Source organism: Alligator sinensis, unplaced genomic scaffold, assembly GCF_000455745.1.
Source record: "Alligator sinensis unplaced genomic scaffold, ASM45574v1 scaffold421_1, whole genome shotgun sequence".
Classification (NCBI taxonomy): domain Eukaryota; kingdom Metazoa; phylum Chordata; order Crocodylia; family Alligatoridae; genus Alligator; species Alligator sinensis.
The window spans coordinates 4,445,013-4,462,259 of record NW_005841871.1 but is presented as its reverse complement, the minus strand read 5'-3'; the positions used below and the strand labels follow the sequence as shown (position 1 = coordinate 4,462,259).

General features: G+C 44.0%; 1 protein-coding gene across 1 annotated transcript in view; it reads right to left on the bottom strand.

Moving 5' to 3' along the window:
• The window catches only part of EVC2 (EvC ciliary complex subunit 2), a 173,595-nt gene that overhangs the window by 19,090 nt on the left and 137,258 nt on the right, over window positions 1-17,247 (bottom strand). Inside the window, exons 18-19 of the mRNA XM_025195164.1 lie at window positions 2,971-3,198; window positions 1,053-1,267 (exon numbers count right to left, since the gene is read on the bottom strand). Of these exons, the coding sequence (XP_025050949.1) occupies window positions 1,053-1,267; window positions 2,971-3,198 (443 nt within the window). The remainder of the gene's footprint in view (window positions 1-1,052; window positions 1,268-2,970; window positions 3,199-17,247) is intronic.

The window sequence follows — 17,247 nt, the reverse complement described above, 5'->3', positions numbered from 1 at the left end:
ACCAGCTGCTTTTTGACAGCCAGAATTGCAGGTCACACAATAGATGAAAAGCAGAAAGGGCAGTGCAAGTACTAACGGCAAGTGCTGCTGCATGACCAGCTGTTATGAACCATCTTGATCATTCCCTATATGCCCTTCATGTTCCCTGCACAGTAATCTCCCCCCTCTTATCTTCAGACATCACCTCCAGAAAGTGCTCCAGCAGATACTCCCACAGCGGTTTCTGCTAGTTCCAGGAAATGGTGGACTTCTCCCTTCCTTGTAAGACATGTTGCTATGCCCTCATTTGCCTGCTCAGCAGGGACCACTGCTTGCAGCAGCAATGCAACACAGTACCAAACTACCCTTCTGCCTGCTGCAGCATTTCCTTTCTCCAATACTTAGTCATCCTCAGTGTTCACATAAATCATTACCACAGCATTAGCAGAGGATCTTTTTAGCCCAGTTTACAGATCTGCTTGGGTCCCCTCTCCCCAGGCTATCTTCCCTCACCCCACCTTTCCTGGAAAACAGAGAAACCCATTGGTCACCAGTTGGAGAAACTGGCCGTCACAGCAGTCAGGGAGACATCTAGCAGTCCAGAGGCTTGCAGGTAGAATCGACTCATAGGAGTGTTAGAGCTAGATTGGCTAGCAGTGCCTTACTTGCTGTTTAGTTCACAATAATGCAGAGAAAAATGGGTATGAAGGACATGTTCACAGAGATAAGAACGAAAGCAGATGGAAAAGGAAGAGTGGAAGGAAAATATGCATCCGACCCCCGGGCCACATTTTGCCCACCCCTGCTTTATGCTCTGCCACTGCAAGAAGGATGCCTGATACCACAGAGAAATGTATGTACAATGACAGGCTGGGGCTGGCAGCTGCTGTATGCTGATGGACCTTCTGTCAACAAAAGTTTAAAGGCCTTATATGAAGAGACAGTTCCTGTCCTTCAAAGCTTACAAAACTTTAAGATGGCTCTTTCTTTAGGGTATGCTACAGCCAATAAAGATCACAGTGACAAAGCTAGTTTTGGGAAAGGCAATAATTTGTAATACCAGAAAAACTTACCTTTGCTGATGTAGGTTTACTAAATGGTTACATTTATTCATGGCTTGACTTAGCAAAGTAGACAGTTGTCTGCCTGCATTAACTTCTACAACTTCATCTGAAAGTCCAAATCCATCTGGATTCCATCTCTGCCTATTTATTAGGTTCTGCTGATGTTGAGCTGACTCCTTATGTAGCATTTCATATTCCAGCTTTCTGTCAAGCTCTTCAATCTCCTAGTGTATGAAAACATATAATGATAAAAATGAGTAATTCATCTTGGAAGAAGAAATTTCATTTGGGGTTAAGAAAAAAGATAGTATCATGGAATTGCAATATTACTTTATTCAGTTCTCATTCTTCCAAATCACTTGCAGTCACTATAGTTTCCAAATCACTGTGATGGCTATGGTAAAACATGACTAGTAAGCAATGAGTGTCAGAACACCACCAATGGCATCTGAAAACTTCCAGTGATGACATCCAGAAGATACAATATCAGCACAACAGACTGAAAAGAGAGACTGATATCTTTATAAGCAGCATAAAGCTGCTGAAACACACTGTTGAAAATGCATGCACATACATTTTAGTTATACTGAATCAATTACCTATACTAAATAGGTTGGAAAATGCTGAATGCTATTTATGATAACACAGGCTTTATAAAATAATGTAAGTATGATGAAATAAGAATACTTTTTGAATGCCTTTAGGAGGCTCAGTAGTGGCATTTTAAAAATCAGGGTTTTTAGTGAAGAGTTGGTGTGAAAGCTTGTTTGGGCTTCACTTCCGGGTTCTGCATCAGACTTCTTTGGTATTCTAGACAAGTCATTTACTTTCTCCTTGCCATAGGTCCCCACCTGTAATTTGGAGAAAATAATACCCTCTTACCTACTGTTTCACCATCCTTTTTATTTAGACTTAAGGACATTAAGCAGGCAGCCTCTAAATAAGTGCGTGTTCAGTACTGGATTTCATCCAGGAAGAGCACACACCAACTGCTGCAGCTTCCTGAGCCTGACGAAGGGTTTTTGAACCTGAAAGCTTGCTTAATAACTATTCTCCAACCATTTGGGTTGGTCTAATAAAAGATATCAAATTCACCCAAGGAACCTTGTCTGCCTGTTCAGTACTTGGCATAAGGCTAAATTAAAGTATTCATGTGCTAAGATAGCAGTGAAAATTAATACTAATGAACTATTCATAGGGAGGTAAAACAAACTCACATGCACTGAAGCATGAGTTTATTCTACTCTTTGGTTGAACAAGCTCTGATGCAATTAGTGTGAGAAGTTACTATGGCCTCCAGTTTTGGTGTTTTCTATTTAATAGGTATGTCAACTAAATTTGCCAACTGGTGAGATGAATACGCAGAAATAAAACAGAGCAACAGGCAAGCTTTGATTAGCAGGACAAAGCCTATACACATCAATCAAACCAGGTAGCATAAGCAGAAAGAGTAGCAAACAAAAATGTCACCAGCTTGGTCCTCAGACCAGATAAGGAATTCAGCACTACATATTCTTCTTTTTTTCTGGCTCTTCAGCTATCCTTTTTATACCACCCTCCCCTCCTCACCCAAACAGCTGAACTAGGGAGAGGGAAGCTGGAAATAATCTGTTTTTGAATTGGAAACTGGTCCTGCTTTGGCATCTGTTACACAGACTTCAGAAAAGGCAGTAAACCTTATGAAGTGAGTTTAATGCTTTGTTTCTGAGCTAATCTTATCAGTGTGAAAATAAAGTTATGTATGAGTAATTAAAACTTTTCCAGATGTATTGTCCACACACATATTCTTACTTATGGCAGAAATATGAGACCAAATTTTCAGCAAGTATAACTCAAGATAAGAAGACTTCCATAGAAGTCAAAAGGGTGTCAGCAGTTGCTGAGCTGGCTTTTTGGCAATTTCCCCTCTCATAATACTGTTACTTACAGGACTGTGTGCCTCTAAAATCTGGGTACACTCCGACTTTGACAGTATTTTAGATGCACTTAGATGTTCCAGAAGCAAAGCTTGTACACTTATGATGGCAGTATATCTCTCTAATGTTTTGGATTTTTTATCAGTCTTCTGGAACTGTAAAGCAGCAACATACTCTCCAAGTTTATTCTCCAGGGCATGCAACTGATGCTCCTTTTCAAACAGCAACTCATTCTGGACCTAGAAAATCATGAAATGCCAAATGTAATAACATTAACAAAAACTTTATAAAGAAAAAAAATATCTATGAAGCAGAATGGCTAATATAATATCAGAATGGATAATAAAATCAATGATTATTTTTAAAATTATTTGAATTTGATTTTTTATTTAAATAATTTTTTTAAATAAACTTTTAAAAATGCAATCTTTGGCATTTTAATCCTGGTTTAAACAACCAGACCAGAAACTCGCCATCACTTCCTGTGGAGAAGAGGTTAATCATGAGAAGTTCCCAAAATACCTCATTGTAACCTTTGATCGGAGCCTCACCTTCCGTGCACATCAATGGATTGTTGCTAAAAAAACGAAAGCACAAGTTAACCTTGTGCGTAAACTGGCCGGAATGGGCTTCAAAGGGGCACTTTAGCACTTGGTTTCTCTACAGCAGAATACTGCTCTCCATTTTGGAATAAAAGGGTACACACAACGATTGTTGATACACAGTTAAATGCTGCTATGAGGATTATATCAGGAACGCTAAAATGTACGCCATTACCATGGCTTCCAGTCCTAGCAAACATTGCTCCCCCACAGCATGGCCACGATGCCGCATGTGTGAGGGAATACCATAAAGCCATTGGTAACCCAAACCTCCCAATCAACAAGGATATCACCACGCCACCACTGGCTAGGCTCAAATCTAGAAAACCCTTCTGGAAATACGCCAAGAAGCCTCATGATAATCAAAAGAGCACCTAAGAACAATGGAGGGAAGCCTGGACAAATACCAACCTGCCACAGAAATACATCATCAGCGGCCCTACAACCTCTCAGCCAGGATTTGACCTACTGAGAAAGATTTGGTCCTCCCTAAATTGCATCCAGACATTTCTTGGAAAATGTGGTCATCTACTCCATAAATGGAGAATCAAAGAGAGTCCAGGTTTGCAACTGTGGTGTGATTTTTCAGATGGTGCTACACATTGTGAGCAATTGCCCAATTAGATCATTTAATGGTGATCTAAAAATCAATCCATGCAGCTACCCCTGAAGCAACTGAATGGTTATCAGATTTAAAAATTAATCTATGAATGTTGTATTCCTAAAATGTCATACGAAAGAAGAAGAAATGTAATGTGATGGTATAAGCGCATATATTGAGGCCTGAAGTTACTATAATTGAGAAAAAAGAATTACATTTAAATAAAAATAAATATTTGAAAAGCACTTGTTTGCTGATGGGGCATGGTGGCAGAACCCTGAGAGGTATCAATTACAGCTCTGATATAGATTTATGGATGTCAAAGGTACATGCTAGCAACATCACTTTCTTGTCTGCCTTTGGCTATAGGAACTTGTCTATATGGCTATGGCTTGTCTACACCAGAAAAGTAGTTAGCTATGTTAGTCTGATGTTGTAACTCGACCAATATCTCATATGCCACCCTCTGCTTACAGTGGCCCTCTGCAGTCTACACTGGACAGATGGGGTGATCCTCATGTGTAAGAGTGAACAAACAATCTGACATCAGTTCCAGAAAGACACACTGTAGCAGAACACTTCAATCTCCTTGGGCATTCCACGGCTTACTCGGGGTAGCTGTTCTTACACAGGAAGGCTTTAAAAATGCACTTGAACAGGAAATTGTGGAACAAGAAATTATCCACAGACTGGATTGTGTTAAAGATGGTATAAACAGGGACTGTGGATTCTTATCCCATTATCTAGATTAGGTTTTTGTGAACCTTTTGTCCCATGGGTTTATTGCTTGCTTGCCTCCTCCTCCCCACTCTTCCTACCCTCCCTCACTCCATGTCTTTTGTATTCAAATCACTCTCTCCACTTGATATGCCACTCTGTGCATGTCCTTTTACAGCATCTGATGAAGTGATCTTGGGCTCTCAAAAGCTTATACTATTAAGCACTGATTTAGTTAGTCTATAGATACAAATCTACCCAGCCTTATTTACATCAGCCAAATAAGCTGTTAGAATTTGAATTGATATATTTATTTCCTGATAATTAAAAAAAAAAAGTAGAACTTGCTGGCTCAGCTGCTAGAAAAAAGTGTTATTTTTGTGCTGAACTGGCTTTTGACTTCAGCAGCCTCTTATGCAAGTGCACACAGATTATTTTGTTCATTCCAGTTTATTTTAACTGGATTAGTTCTTCATTCAAAATCATAAAATGAATTAGGAGTTGAAAATGCAGGAAAGCTTATTTGCCTCTTCTATTCTATAAATATAAAATGAAGTATGTGAGGATGAGCTCTATTAGTTTTGAAATCTTGAAGGACATGGCACCAGAGTCTAGCGCAGGGGTGGTCAATAATTTTGGGCGGAGGGCTGCTTACCGAGTTTTGGCAAGATGTCAAGGGCTGCATGGGTAGTTCCACCCCTTGAAGGTGCCATGCCCCCTGGTTGCCATCTTGGGACTGGAAGCCCCATCCCTAAGCTCTGACCTTTGCCATCAGAAGTCCCTCCCCTTGCCCCTGGAAGTACTCCTTTGGGTAAAAGGGTTTGCCATCTTAGAATGGAGAAAACCCCCCAAATTATATACTAAAAATCAAGCACCCATAATAATATATTTTAATTAAAAATATACATTTTTGTCCTGATTTGTGTGTGTTTGTGCTGTATATGTTGAAGTGATTGCATAACAGCTCAAAATGAAGTCTTACTCTTGTATAATGTGTGGAGTACGCAGGGGTGTTGGGGGTATGGGTAGGTGGGTATGGGGTTGGTGGGCGTGTGTATGTATGGTATTTGTTGGGTGTGTGGGGGAGGGCGTGGCTGTGGGGTTTGCAGGAAGGGTTTGAGGGTATGGTGCATGGGAGCCCCCCGAGTGTGCCCCGCTGAGCCAGTCAGCACCTGCCCCCAACCCGCAACAGCCCAGAGCCTGCATGCCCTATGCTGCCTCCCCACCACTGCCAACAGTGTGCAGCCCCAGTATGCCCCGCACCTGCTCTGCACCACCCAGCCGCATGCAGTGGTAGTGTCAGGGAACAGTGTCTAGCTGTGAACCTGCACGCCCCATGCCAGCTCCGGGCTCATCTCTTGGGGCTGAGCAGCAGCAGTGGCAACAGAAATTGAGCAGAAACTGCTGCTCAGTGCGAGGAAAGCGGCCCCTCTCCCTCGCCGGGCAGTTTTTGCTGCAGTCACATGGAGCCCACACTGCGCTAGGCTGTTGCGGCTCCTTCACTGCCACTTCTGGTCTGCCCAGCGCGGCAATGGTGACAATGTGGAGCAGTTGCAGGGCAGTTCACAAGTGGCAGTGAAGGAGCTGCACAGTAGCCTAGCACAGCATGAGCTCCAGGTGGCCACAGCAAAAACTGCTCAGTGGCGGCAAGGGGGAGGGGCCTCTTTCCCCATGCTAAGCAGCAGTTTCTGCCCAGCTACTGCTGCCACTGATCAGCCCTGACAGGTGATCCCAGAGCCGGTGTGGGGCTTAGCAGTGGCAGCGCAGGACAACCTGCTGCTCAGTGCAGGGGAAAAGTGGCACTTCCCACTCCTGCTGCCTGTGCTTCCTGGTACAGTTGCTCAGAGCCCCTGTGGGACTGCCATTTGTCCACTTTGCGCTGCCACCACTGCCCCATAGGGCAGCCCAGAGGTGGTGGTGACACAGTGGAGATGCAGGTCAGCCACGCATGGGCTCCAAGCAGCTGTACCAGGAAGCGCCAGCCACGGGGACAGAGAGGGGGAGTTTTCTCCCCACATTGAGCAGCAGTTTTTCCTATGCCACCACTGCTCAGTCCAGATAGGCAAGGGTGGGGTGCATGGGGCCGGGGCTGCGCATACTGGTCCCCACCTGTACCACAGGGCTAGGGGGTGGGGGACTGGAACTGAGCAGTCTTCTCTGCCTCCCTGCCCCCCCCCCCACTTCTTTTTAACTTAATTTCCTGCTCTGGTGCAGGGAAGCATGAACAGCCCCAGGGCAAAAGCCTCTGCTAGGCAGGGGCTTCTGGCTGGGGGGTGGGGTGGGGCTGGGCAGGCCTTGCTGTTGCAGGGTCGTGCCATGGATTTCCCTTAGTCCTACTGCCCCTGGGTCCTATCGTCTTTGGCAGGCAGCCAGGAGCAGATAAATATTAATTTTCTAAATTTTTGAGGGGCCCCGTGAAGTGGATAAAATGGCTGGCGGGCCAGATCTGGCGGGCTGTATTTTGCCCATCCCTGGTCTAGTGCACCTATTAGGCATGTAATTGGATTTAGAAGCCTAAGTGTGATTCTATTCTATGCTGTTAAAGTCTATTAAATACACAAATTTTTGTACTACACAGTCATGTTATCCCTAAGAGTAAGTCAAAAAAATCGGCAAGAAGGAAGTGGACCTACTATCTTTCAGGGATTTGAGCAAAGTGAAATAGTGTCACACTTAGATAGATGAATTCACTAAGATACTAAATGGAAGAGAATCTGGCCCACAGTGAGTAAAAACAATCTGCTATAGACAATACTTCCTTTGTTTAATAAATCAGTTGATTTTAATTGGAAAATGTTTTAAATTTTTCTTATTTTTTATGTACCCAACACATTTGCTAATAAAAACGATTTTAAATGCTATTTTGAGTACTTTATTTGAAATCCAGTTTCCATCAAATGCAGTTTGACACAAAGCACAAGTAAAAAAATAACCATCAAAGAGTAAATAAGTAAATAGCAAATGTGATATTAAAAAAATGTAACAATGAAATATACAGATTATCTAAATAAATGTATGATAATTGACATACTTGCTATAATGAACATGTATAGATATAGTACTCCAGGTTAGCAAGCAGTATAGTACTTCAGGTTAGTAAACTGTTAAGGGCCACAAGCATAGCCCTGCCCCTTGACAGGTGCCCCACCCCCTGGTTACCCACTTGGGACTGGAAGTCCCAGCCCTAACCCTTGATTTTTGCCACCAGAAGTTGTTCCCCTTGCCCCCAGAAGCACTCCTTTTTTGTAGGGGGAGGTCACCATTCTGGAGCTGGAAAAAAAGTCATACACTAAAAGTCAAACATCTACTATAGCATATTTTAATTTTATTTAAAAAAATATGTTTGTCCTGATTTATGTGTGTTTACATAGTATATATAAGTGTGATTGCATAATAGGTCAAAAATAAAGTCTTACTCTCATATACTGTGCGTGGGAAGTGTGGGGGAGTGTTTAGGGCATGGTTAGTGAGGTGGGGGGTGTACGATGGGGTGTGGTGTGTGGGTGGCTGTGTGGGGGTCTTGTGAGGGGGTGTGACTGTGTGGTGGGGTATAGGGCATGTGTATATGTAGGGAAGTTATGGGAGGGTGTAGGCAGGGTGTGGGTGTATGGGGTTTGTGGGGTGTGAGGGAGAATGGAGGAGTTGGGACCCCCGGCATGTCTCCCCCCCATGGCACACAGCAACTGCTGCTGGCAGCAGTAGCAGCAGGCAGCAGAGCTCTTGGGGTGCTCATGACCTGTGGAGGCACAGCTGCCTGGCAGTGTGCGGCTCCAGTCAGTTCCAGGAGCTGCATGTAGCAGCAAGGAGCGGAGCAATGGAGCCGATGGCCTGGCCCCACTCCCTGCCGTCATGTGCAGCTCCTGGGACTCCGCTGGAAGTAGCAGGGAGCCCTGCTGCCTGCTTCCCAGTGAAGTAACACAGAACTAGGGCACTCACTGAAATTACCAAGCAGAAGATTTAAAACAAACAAAAAGAAGAGTGTCTTTTTCAATTTTTCTTACACATGCATAATTAATGCATGGAACTCACGCATGAGCTCAGGACAGTCCCAGGTCATGCTGGGTTGTGGACACCTGGCTTTAAAAACTGTCCACTAATATCTTATACCTCCATTTCTCGATGTATATAATTAGAAACACAAGACTTAAGTGCCAAAAATTCCAGCTAAAGCTGCTGTAATCTGGTAAAGACACCCAAAAATCAAGTTCTTAAATCAGGACATCTCAAAAATGAAGATGCCTCAAGTTAGGGAGAGACTTGCATATTTGGGCTTTATTCTCTCTCTCTGAACTTTTAGCTCCCTGTAGTCTAACCCAATGAATTGGGAGGAGACTTAATTACTCCTCAAAATAATTTGAGACTCTCATGTGTAAGGGACAGTAATAAATTGTACAAGAATAAAGTTACCCATTTCAAAGGATATATTTTTAAAAAATATCTAATTCTAACATATTTCAAATCAGTATCTTCTCCTCAACCTCCACAATGAAATGTTTTGTTAGACTGCTTTGCCATGGTGTTCCCATAATGGCAACAAAAAATATGTACTCATGTAAAAAGGAAAAGGGTGTGATCCTCACTGGTGTAAATTGGACTAGCCTCAAGACCAGACTGAAGTAAATGTTAATTACATTGATTTATACAAGGTAAGGGTCTGCCTTGGCTTCTCTATATATTCCTGCACTGATGAAGAGATCATATGCGAGTCTCACAAACCTCATAACCACATTACTTTTATATTATGCTAATCAGAATTATATGAAACAATATATTAGTCCCATCCATTAACTTCTAGGATCATTTAGCAGATTGTCATCAGGTTTTCAGAGCCCTAAAATGACAAACAGGTAATATGATGCTCATGAATTTTTCTCTGGCATTATTAGTGATAAGACTGCTGTCTAGAGTGATTGCATATCATTCAAATTTTATTATACAATAGACAGAGCTACATTTAAAATGTGATTTGCAACCAAATCTGCATTTTTTCAAAAGGACCCATGTGACTTTCTCTGAAGTTTCTATTAAATTATAGCACATGTCCTTGAACATAAGAGGGAGTTATTTGTAGAAAACTCTTGAAACCAGCCTCAACAACTTAAGTAATACAAAGCCTTATTAAAGAGGCAAAGTGCATGTAAGATGTGTTTCCTAAACATTCTTAGCAAAAACAGGGCACATAGACACATGTTATTAATGCACAGCAATAAACTTCAGTGCATATAGCACCAGAGTTTATTGCTCCCAGGTGCCACATTTGAACATATGCCCAGGACCACAGCATGTTGAGCCAGGCTGGAGCAGCTCCAGCTGGCTAGGTATCTGGGGGGTCAGCCTGCCAGCTTGGGGTCTATTCCGATCCAGCTCAATGTGCTGCAGAGGGGCTGGCTAGAGCACGAGGGTGCTTCAGGGCAGGGCTAGCGGGGAGGCAGCCCCTGCACTGAAGCACCCTTGTGCCCCAGCCATCCCCATCAGCTTCTACATGGTGTTACTGTGCAGTAAAAAATTCCACCACAGTGTAGTACTTACGTTTACAAGTACTAACCTATGGCAGAGTTAATTAGTTTACTGTGACCTAATAGCACTGTTTGTGTAGATGCTATTACATTTACTGAGGAGCTAATTAGGCAACTCCAAAGTAAACATCTTGCGTAGATGTGTCCAAGGTGTCTCAATATACGAACAGAGGATCTTGGCATCATTGTTAATCTAATAAGAATTGCTTTCTTGAAGCAACGTCGTTAACTAAGCAAACATGTTGGGAGAAAATATGAGATTACCCTTTTTTCCCCACAGAACTGGAAGGTCCTGCAGCCCTTTTAGATGGTCCTTAAAGGAAAGAAGGCTTAAATAGGTGCTGCATTCCTAATTTCATAAAACTGGGAAAGTTACATGGCTCCTCAGTTTATGGCCACATTGAAACCACATTTAAACTGTAGCTGATCAGGTAAGTGTACTGATTATACCAATATAATAAAGCGATGTAAAATCTCCTGATATCTGATATTCTCTAAAAGCCCTGGCTCCTGAAATGCATAAGAATCTCAGCATTCATCAAACTAAGTGTTTCTACTCTTTCTACTTATAGAGAAGAGCTTGGAAACCTTGGATGTTTAAATGCTCCAGCATGAGAAGGAAAATAGAAAGAACTTGATGGGCATCTATACACATGCTCTGGAACGGGGGCAGGGGTGAGGGCAGGAAAGGTTAATTAGAGTGGCTCCAAGAGCCACTCTAATTAGAGTGCCTGGAGCATCTCATGTATCAGCGTCTCTGTGCTTAAAAATGGCAGCAGGGGTGCTTTAAGTAAATGTCCCTGCCTCCATTTTTAAGCGGAGGGACGCTGATACATGAGACGCTGGAGTCTGCTGGAGCACGGTAATTACCACACACCAGCAGACTCCATTAATCCAGTCAGCTCTGATGTGCTGTAATTACAGCATGTTGGAGAAGCCTTGCTGTACATGTATAGGCAGGCACCCAATAATTTTTAAAATCGCTTTTATTTTAAACCTTAAATCTTTGGAGCCAAATCCTTTTCCACCTCTTGGGCATCTAAGTGATCATAGTACCTAGGTACAATTCTATTCCACCCTGTTCAAATCCTGAAAATCCATTAATGCATCTACTTTTACAACACAACATCACTTCATTCTTAAAAGTGAGTCACAACAAGCAGAGGAGGAGGAGGGCTCCCCCAACCTTGTGTATTAACAGTTTTTCAGGAATATGAGTAGCATCCAATTTTGTGCCTAACAGGTGGGAAAAAATTGGCCCTCGGTATTGGCAATACTGATTCTGTTTTGTCTTTAAGTATGTCCATTTTCTCAATATCTCCTTACAAAAGCAAATGTCTGTAGAACAGAAGGAACTGTGATAGAGACTTACAGCTCCTGAGAAGGTCTCTAGGCATGCAGTGCATCAGTTGGCCTTTTTTCTGGTGAACTGTTCGATGGGCTTTGCAGGTGATTTCATTCTAGGAGCAAGCCTGTAGAAATGCTCATCTCATAGAAGATGGATTGCATGTGTGGGGAGGAAGGTGTTGAGGGTGGAGAAGTGAGGGGCTGTACTAGGGAAGAGGAGGAAGACCACAGCTTGCTACTTGGGTTGGAAAGCCACGAAGGTAGTACAGTTGTCTGGCACAGCTGGAGTCACAGAAGCTTGAGTGAACCTGGAAAGGTCTTGGATCCCTGTGGAGGATTTTGAACTAACTCCAGCATTTTCGGGAGAGAGGTTACCTAGCCTTTGCCCAGAAACAGACATGTCTCATTTTTATGTATTTGAGATCACTCAATTGAAAAGGGGGGAAAAATAGTTTTTCAGAAAGGTGAGAAACCTATTAAAATGAAATCCAGGCTCTTTGTTCCCTGTGAACTGTTTGTTATTGAAATGCTAATACCTTTAGCATTTCTTTTATATCCTCACAGTCCAGCAGTTCATGACTATTCAGAGATGCATACTGTATTCCAGAGGCACTGATAGGAAATCAAATAAAGATAAAAACTTCTGCAGAACATTGTGCAAATCAGGACTTTGATTTAGATTATACAAGACAGCCAATTCCACCCAGAATCCGATTTTGTTTATTATTATTCTGTCAAACCAAACTTCTTTTCAAAATTCAAAGTGTTATTTTGAGATACTTTTATTTATGAACCAAATATGTAAGACCTGGTAGCAAAACTGTAGCTTGTGTCAGTGCCCATGCAAAGATTAGATCAATTCCTCAGAATGTATTTGACATGCATGTGAAATGAGCTAAGCTTCCTTTTAAAGAAGAGTGTTGAATGAACTCTTTACTGTTGGTGCTGGCTTTGATTTTGCCCCCATTCAGCTCATGCAGCAGCAGCAGCAGCGCAATAGGAAAATGACTTTCAGAAGTAACTGGTTAATTTGGGGTTCTTCAATTGCTAACTACCCAGTTTAAGACAAGAGGTCTAGGAGGAATTCTCTGCCCACTGAAATGAATGACAAAACTATAGACTACATTTGCATAGGGATCTCATCCCTAATGTTCCAAGTTGACCATCCAACGGTACTAGTCACTTTTGAAAATCAGTGTCACAGAACCTGAGGTTGTTCACTGGAAGCCAAAAAAACATGAAGACACTTGAATAAAAACATGTTAATATTTTGGCAAAGAATGATACTTTATAATTACCATACTATACATTCATACACACATATTTATAAATTATAATTCTTTGCCAAAATATTCTCAGGCTTTTATTCAAGCATCTTCACTTTTTGGCTTCTAATAAATTTTTAACACCTCCAGATTCCCATGACTCTGTGTGTATGTGTGTGTGTGTGTGTGTGTGTGTGTATACATGCATATGTTAGATGTAATTTTATATGTAATTTATGTGTACTTTTTATATGTCATTTATGCATAGGCGTATTTAATATGTGTGTGTATATATTATAATACACACACACCCTTGTACAAACATAGACATATTTTATGTCTATTTTATATACACACAAAAATCACAATGTATATTATAGTATGTTCTGGAGGCTGCTTCCGGGGTGAAGAGCTTAATTTGTTGTACTGCATAAAGTTACAAGAGCAACTTCCAAATGCATGTAGGTGATAACATTTTAAGTCTCATTTTCAAAAGTAATTAAAGAACTAAGCAGCCTAGAAGTAACATCCTAATTGACCTCTAAGGTGATGACTAAGCAGCATCATGCCCACGATAGGTGTCTTGTATTATGAAAGTGATCCAAGTCAGCCCAGGGAGATGCCTGGGGTCAGTTTAACCTGCATAGATTGAAGCATTGTGCAAGTAAATAGACCAGGGGAGGGAAATTATTTTGGCTGGAGGGCCGCTTCACAAATTTTGGTGAGCTGTTGAGGGCTGCATGGGTAGCCCCGCCCCCTGGTTGCCATCTTGTGGCCAGAAGTCCTGCTCCCTAACCACTGCCCTTTCCCACCAGAAGTCCCTTCCATTGCCCCCAGAAGTACTCCTTTTGAGAGGAGGTAGTATAGCCTTGGAACTGGAAGTTACATTTTGTCACATGGTCTATGTCAGAGGTAGGCAACATTTTTTGGCTGGAGTGCTGAAAAAACCACAATGTCTAGCTTGTAAGGTGCTGGAGTGCCAGCATGCCAAAAAAACAAACTGGGGTGGGGGGTATATGGCAGGATGCACTGCATATTAATATAGTTAATAATCATAAATGTTTCTTTTTTATGGTAAATACCAGGTTTTCTAAAAATGCTAAACCTGGTGACAATAAATAAAACTTCATAGAGAGGGAAGAGAGAAGGAAGAAGGAGAGAAAAGGGAGAGAAGAGAGAAGGAAGAGAGGAGAGAGGAAAGAGACAGAAGAGAGAAGAGAGGGAAGGAAGGAGGGAGAGGCAGAGGAAACGGGAAAGAGAGAGGGAGGGAAAGCGGCATGGGGAGAAGCAGGCGCAGGGGGAGGCACAACAGCCAGGCCCTTGGGAAGGGGAAAGCCAGGGGGGGGGGGGGAATTGAGGGGAGTGGGGGCTGCCCCAGCTCCATAGATTCGGGCTGCAGCTGGGTCCCCAGGGGCACCCAAGGTGGAGCCTGGCCTGGCCCGGCCCACACAGCTCTGTGGGATGGGGCGCAGCTGCCCTGCCCATGAGAGGATGCTGCCTGGTGGGGGCAGGACGCTGGGCTTGGGGGGCTCCCAGTTTGGCCTCTGGGCACACTGGATACAGTGCAAGTAGGGCGGAGTCACCCAGGCTGTGGCAGGAGCCCCTGGGGCTATGGGAACAGCTGTGCAAGGCTGCACACTTACCTCTGCCAGCCTGGCTCATCCAGTCCCAAGTGGCACATGGCTCAGCTGCTGCTTCTCCCAGCCAGTGCCGACTCTGCTGGGCCTGTCGCATTCTGAGTGGCATGCAGGGAAGCAGCGGCTTGGCTGGCTTTGCTGAGTGCTGCCTGAGATGGGACAGGCCTGGCCAAGCCAGCACCGACAAGGAGAAGTGGCAGCTGAGTCACCTGAGCCATATACCACTTCCTCGCATGCTGCCCAGCACAGGCTCAGCCACAGCTTTGCATCTCTTGTGCCAACCCAGCCAGGCCTGGCCCAGCCTGTCCCAAGCGGTGCAGGGAAGTGGCATGCAGCTCAGCTGGCTTCACTGTGTGCAGCTCAGGATGAGCTGAGCCTGGTGAGGAGCCTGGGTACCAGCAAGGAGAAGCAGTGGCTGAGTTGCATGCTGCTTGGGTCTGGCCGGTGGAGGTAAGGGAAGGCACGGCTGAGCTGTGCGCTGCTCTGGCTGTGCCAGGCTGGTCCTGGCTGGGCAAGAGCAGCCCCTTTCAGGCATCCCCCACATCCCCCTCACTGCTGGAGTAGCGGGGGCCATGGCTAGCCCTGGCAGTAGCCTCAAGCAAATGGGGGAGGGAAGGGGTTTAATTTCTCCCCCTCCCTGCCCTGTCCCACCAGCATGGACCTGCCCCAGGGTCTGCCTGGCTGAGGTGCAGCAGCCCTTATCAGGGTCCCTCTTCACCCCCCAGCTGCTACAGCAGGTGTGGGGGCACAGGCCAAGTGGACAGAGAGGGGGGTTTATTCCCCACTCCATCCCCTCCCCCCGGGGAACCCCAGCTGGGGTCTGCCTGGCTGGGTGCGAGCAGCGGAGGCAGTGGCCAGGGCTGGCAGACCTTGGCTGTGGTCCCCCAAGGGGAGAGGGGATGGAGTAGGGAACAAACCCCCTCCCTGCCCCCTTTGCCTCAGGGGGGCATGCCAGCTGACCCGGAAGCCATTAGGAGGCTAGGTGGTTTAGAAAATCCCACTAGGCACCTATCTACATATTTAGTGGCATTGTGAACTCTGACTCATTCTCACTCAAACTGACACCTGCCTGGGACATGTCTACAAGTTGCATGTGTAATAGCTTATGGATGGGTGGGTGAGAGAAACATGTGCCCTGGGCAGCACCTCATCCTCCTCTCCCCAGCTCTGCTTGCACTTTCCAGCTCCAAGTGCTGCATAGAAGTGTGCACCAGTGAGTGCAGGGAAGTCCAGGAAATGCAGGCTTGTAGAGCAGAAGTGGAGTTTGCTGCTTTTGAGGTATGGGGAGATGTTAACCTATGTTTCTGACACCAAAAACATGAGTTTCTGCCTACTTGACATAGGTGTCTACAGCAATAAAAAATAAGGTGACATCTCTCAGCAGCAGCAGCAAACTTCAGTGGCTGCTTCTACATGCTGCCCACTGCCAAAGCCTTCAGAGCCAAAAGGTACAAGGGGACAGGGGAGAGAGGACTGCCCCAGGTGTGGTCCTGGTCAGTTCCTGGCCAGTTCCACCTTTGTGCATGGGTTCTTATGTGGAGGGCTCCACAAATCATGGAGACTGCTCCAAGGCAGCCATGGTGAACAGCAAAGTGCCATGCCCTGAGCCTGCATTGGGTCTTTAGTGGAATTTAGGCATAGCCCAACACAGGGCCTGGGAAGGAGTTATGTTCACAGGAGTACACTTGAGGCGCACACAGTAATGCACAGAAGCCCTAAGACCTCTAAGACCTAGGGATCAATTTAAGTGAAAGTGGAGGAGAATAAGAAAACTAGCTGTGTTAGCAGGCTTTCAGTCACTAGAATAGGGTCAGTCGTAATGATCTAAACATAAAAATGCAATCTAGGTCCTGCTCAGAAGACTAAGAGCTCAGTTGGGGATGCTTCCTGGTACAAAACAGCTCTAGGAAATACAGAGGTGAGTTTTACTTTATAAAAAATATAAAGCTACAATAAGAAAAACCTTACTGTTCAACAGTGAAAGCTAATGAGACTTAGGTTTCTAAAAATCTGCTTTTGAAAATGAGACTTTGAGATAAAATAACGATTTCCAAAGTGCCTGTGTTTTTTAGGCATTTATATGGTCTTCATGCTCACAGTGTCTCATAATCTTAATCTCACAACTTCTCTTCTAGGTAGAGAAAAGGTATTACTTCATTTCACAATCAGAAAAGTGAGACAAAGAAGAAGACTAACAGTGGGGTATTTAAAGATATTTAGGGACCTAAGTATATAGATTGGTACCTAGTGGGATTTTCAAAATCACTTAGAAGACTATCTGCATATTTACATATTTAAAATCCTTTAAAAAAAACATCCTAACTGACTGGCCTAAGTCAAACAAGAAGCCTTGGGCAGAGCAAGAAACTGAACTCATCTCTTCAGTCATGAGCTACTATTTAAGCCACAAGGTCCTCCCTTCCACTATAACTTTTGTTTTGATTATTATTCAATGTATTGAGACAGATTCTTAGCTTTTTTGAGGTTTCATAGACCCACTGACTTTAAATAAATCATTGCATTTTTAATAATCTGAATCTGATCTGCTGTTTTTTTTCAGCTTTTACACATATGCATGAGATAGTAACTGCCATTCTTATGGG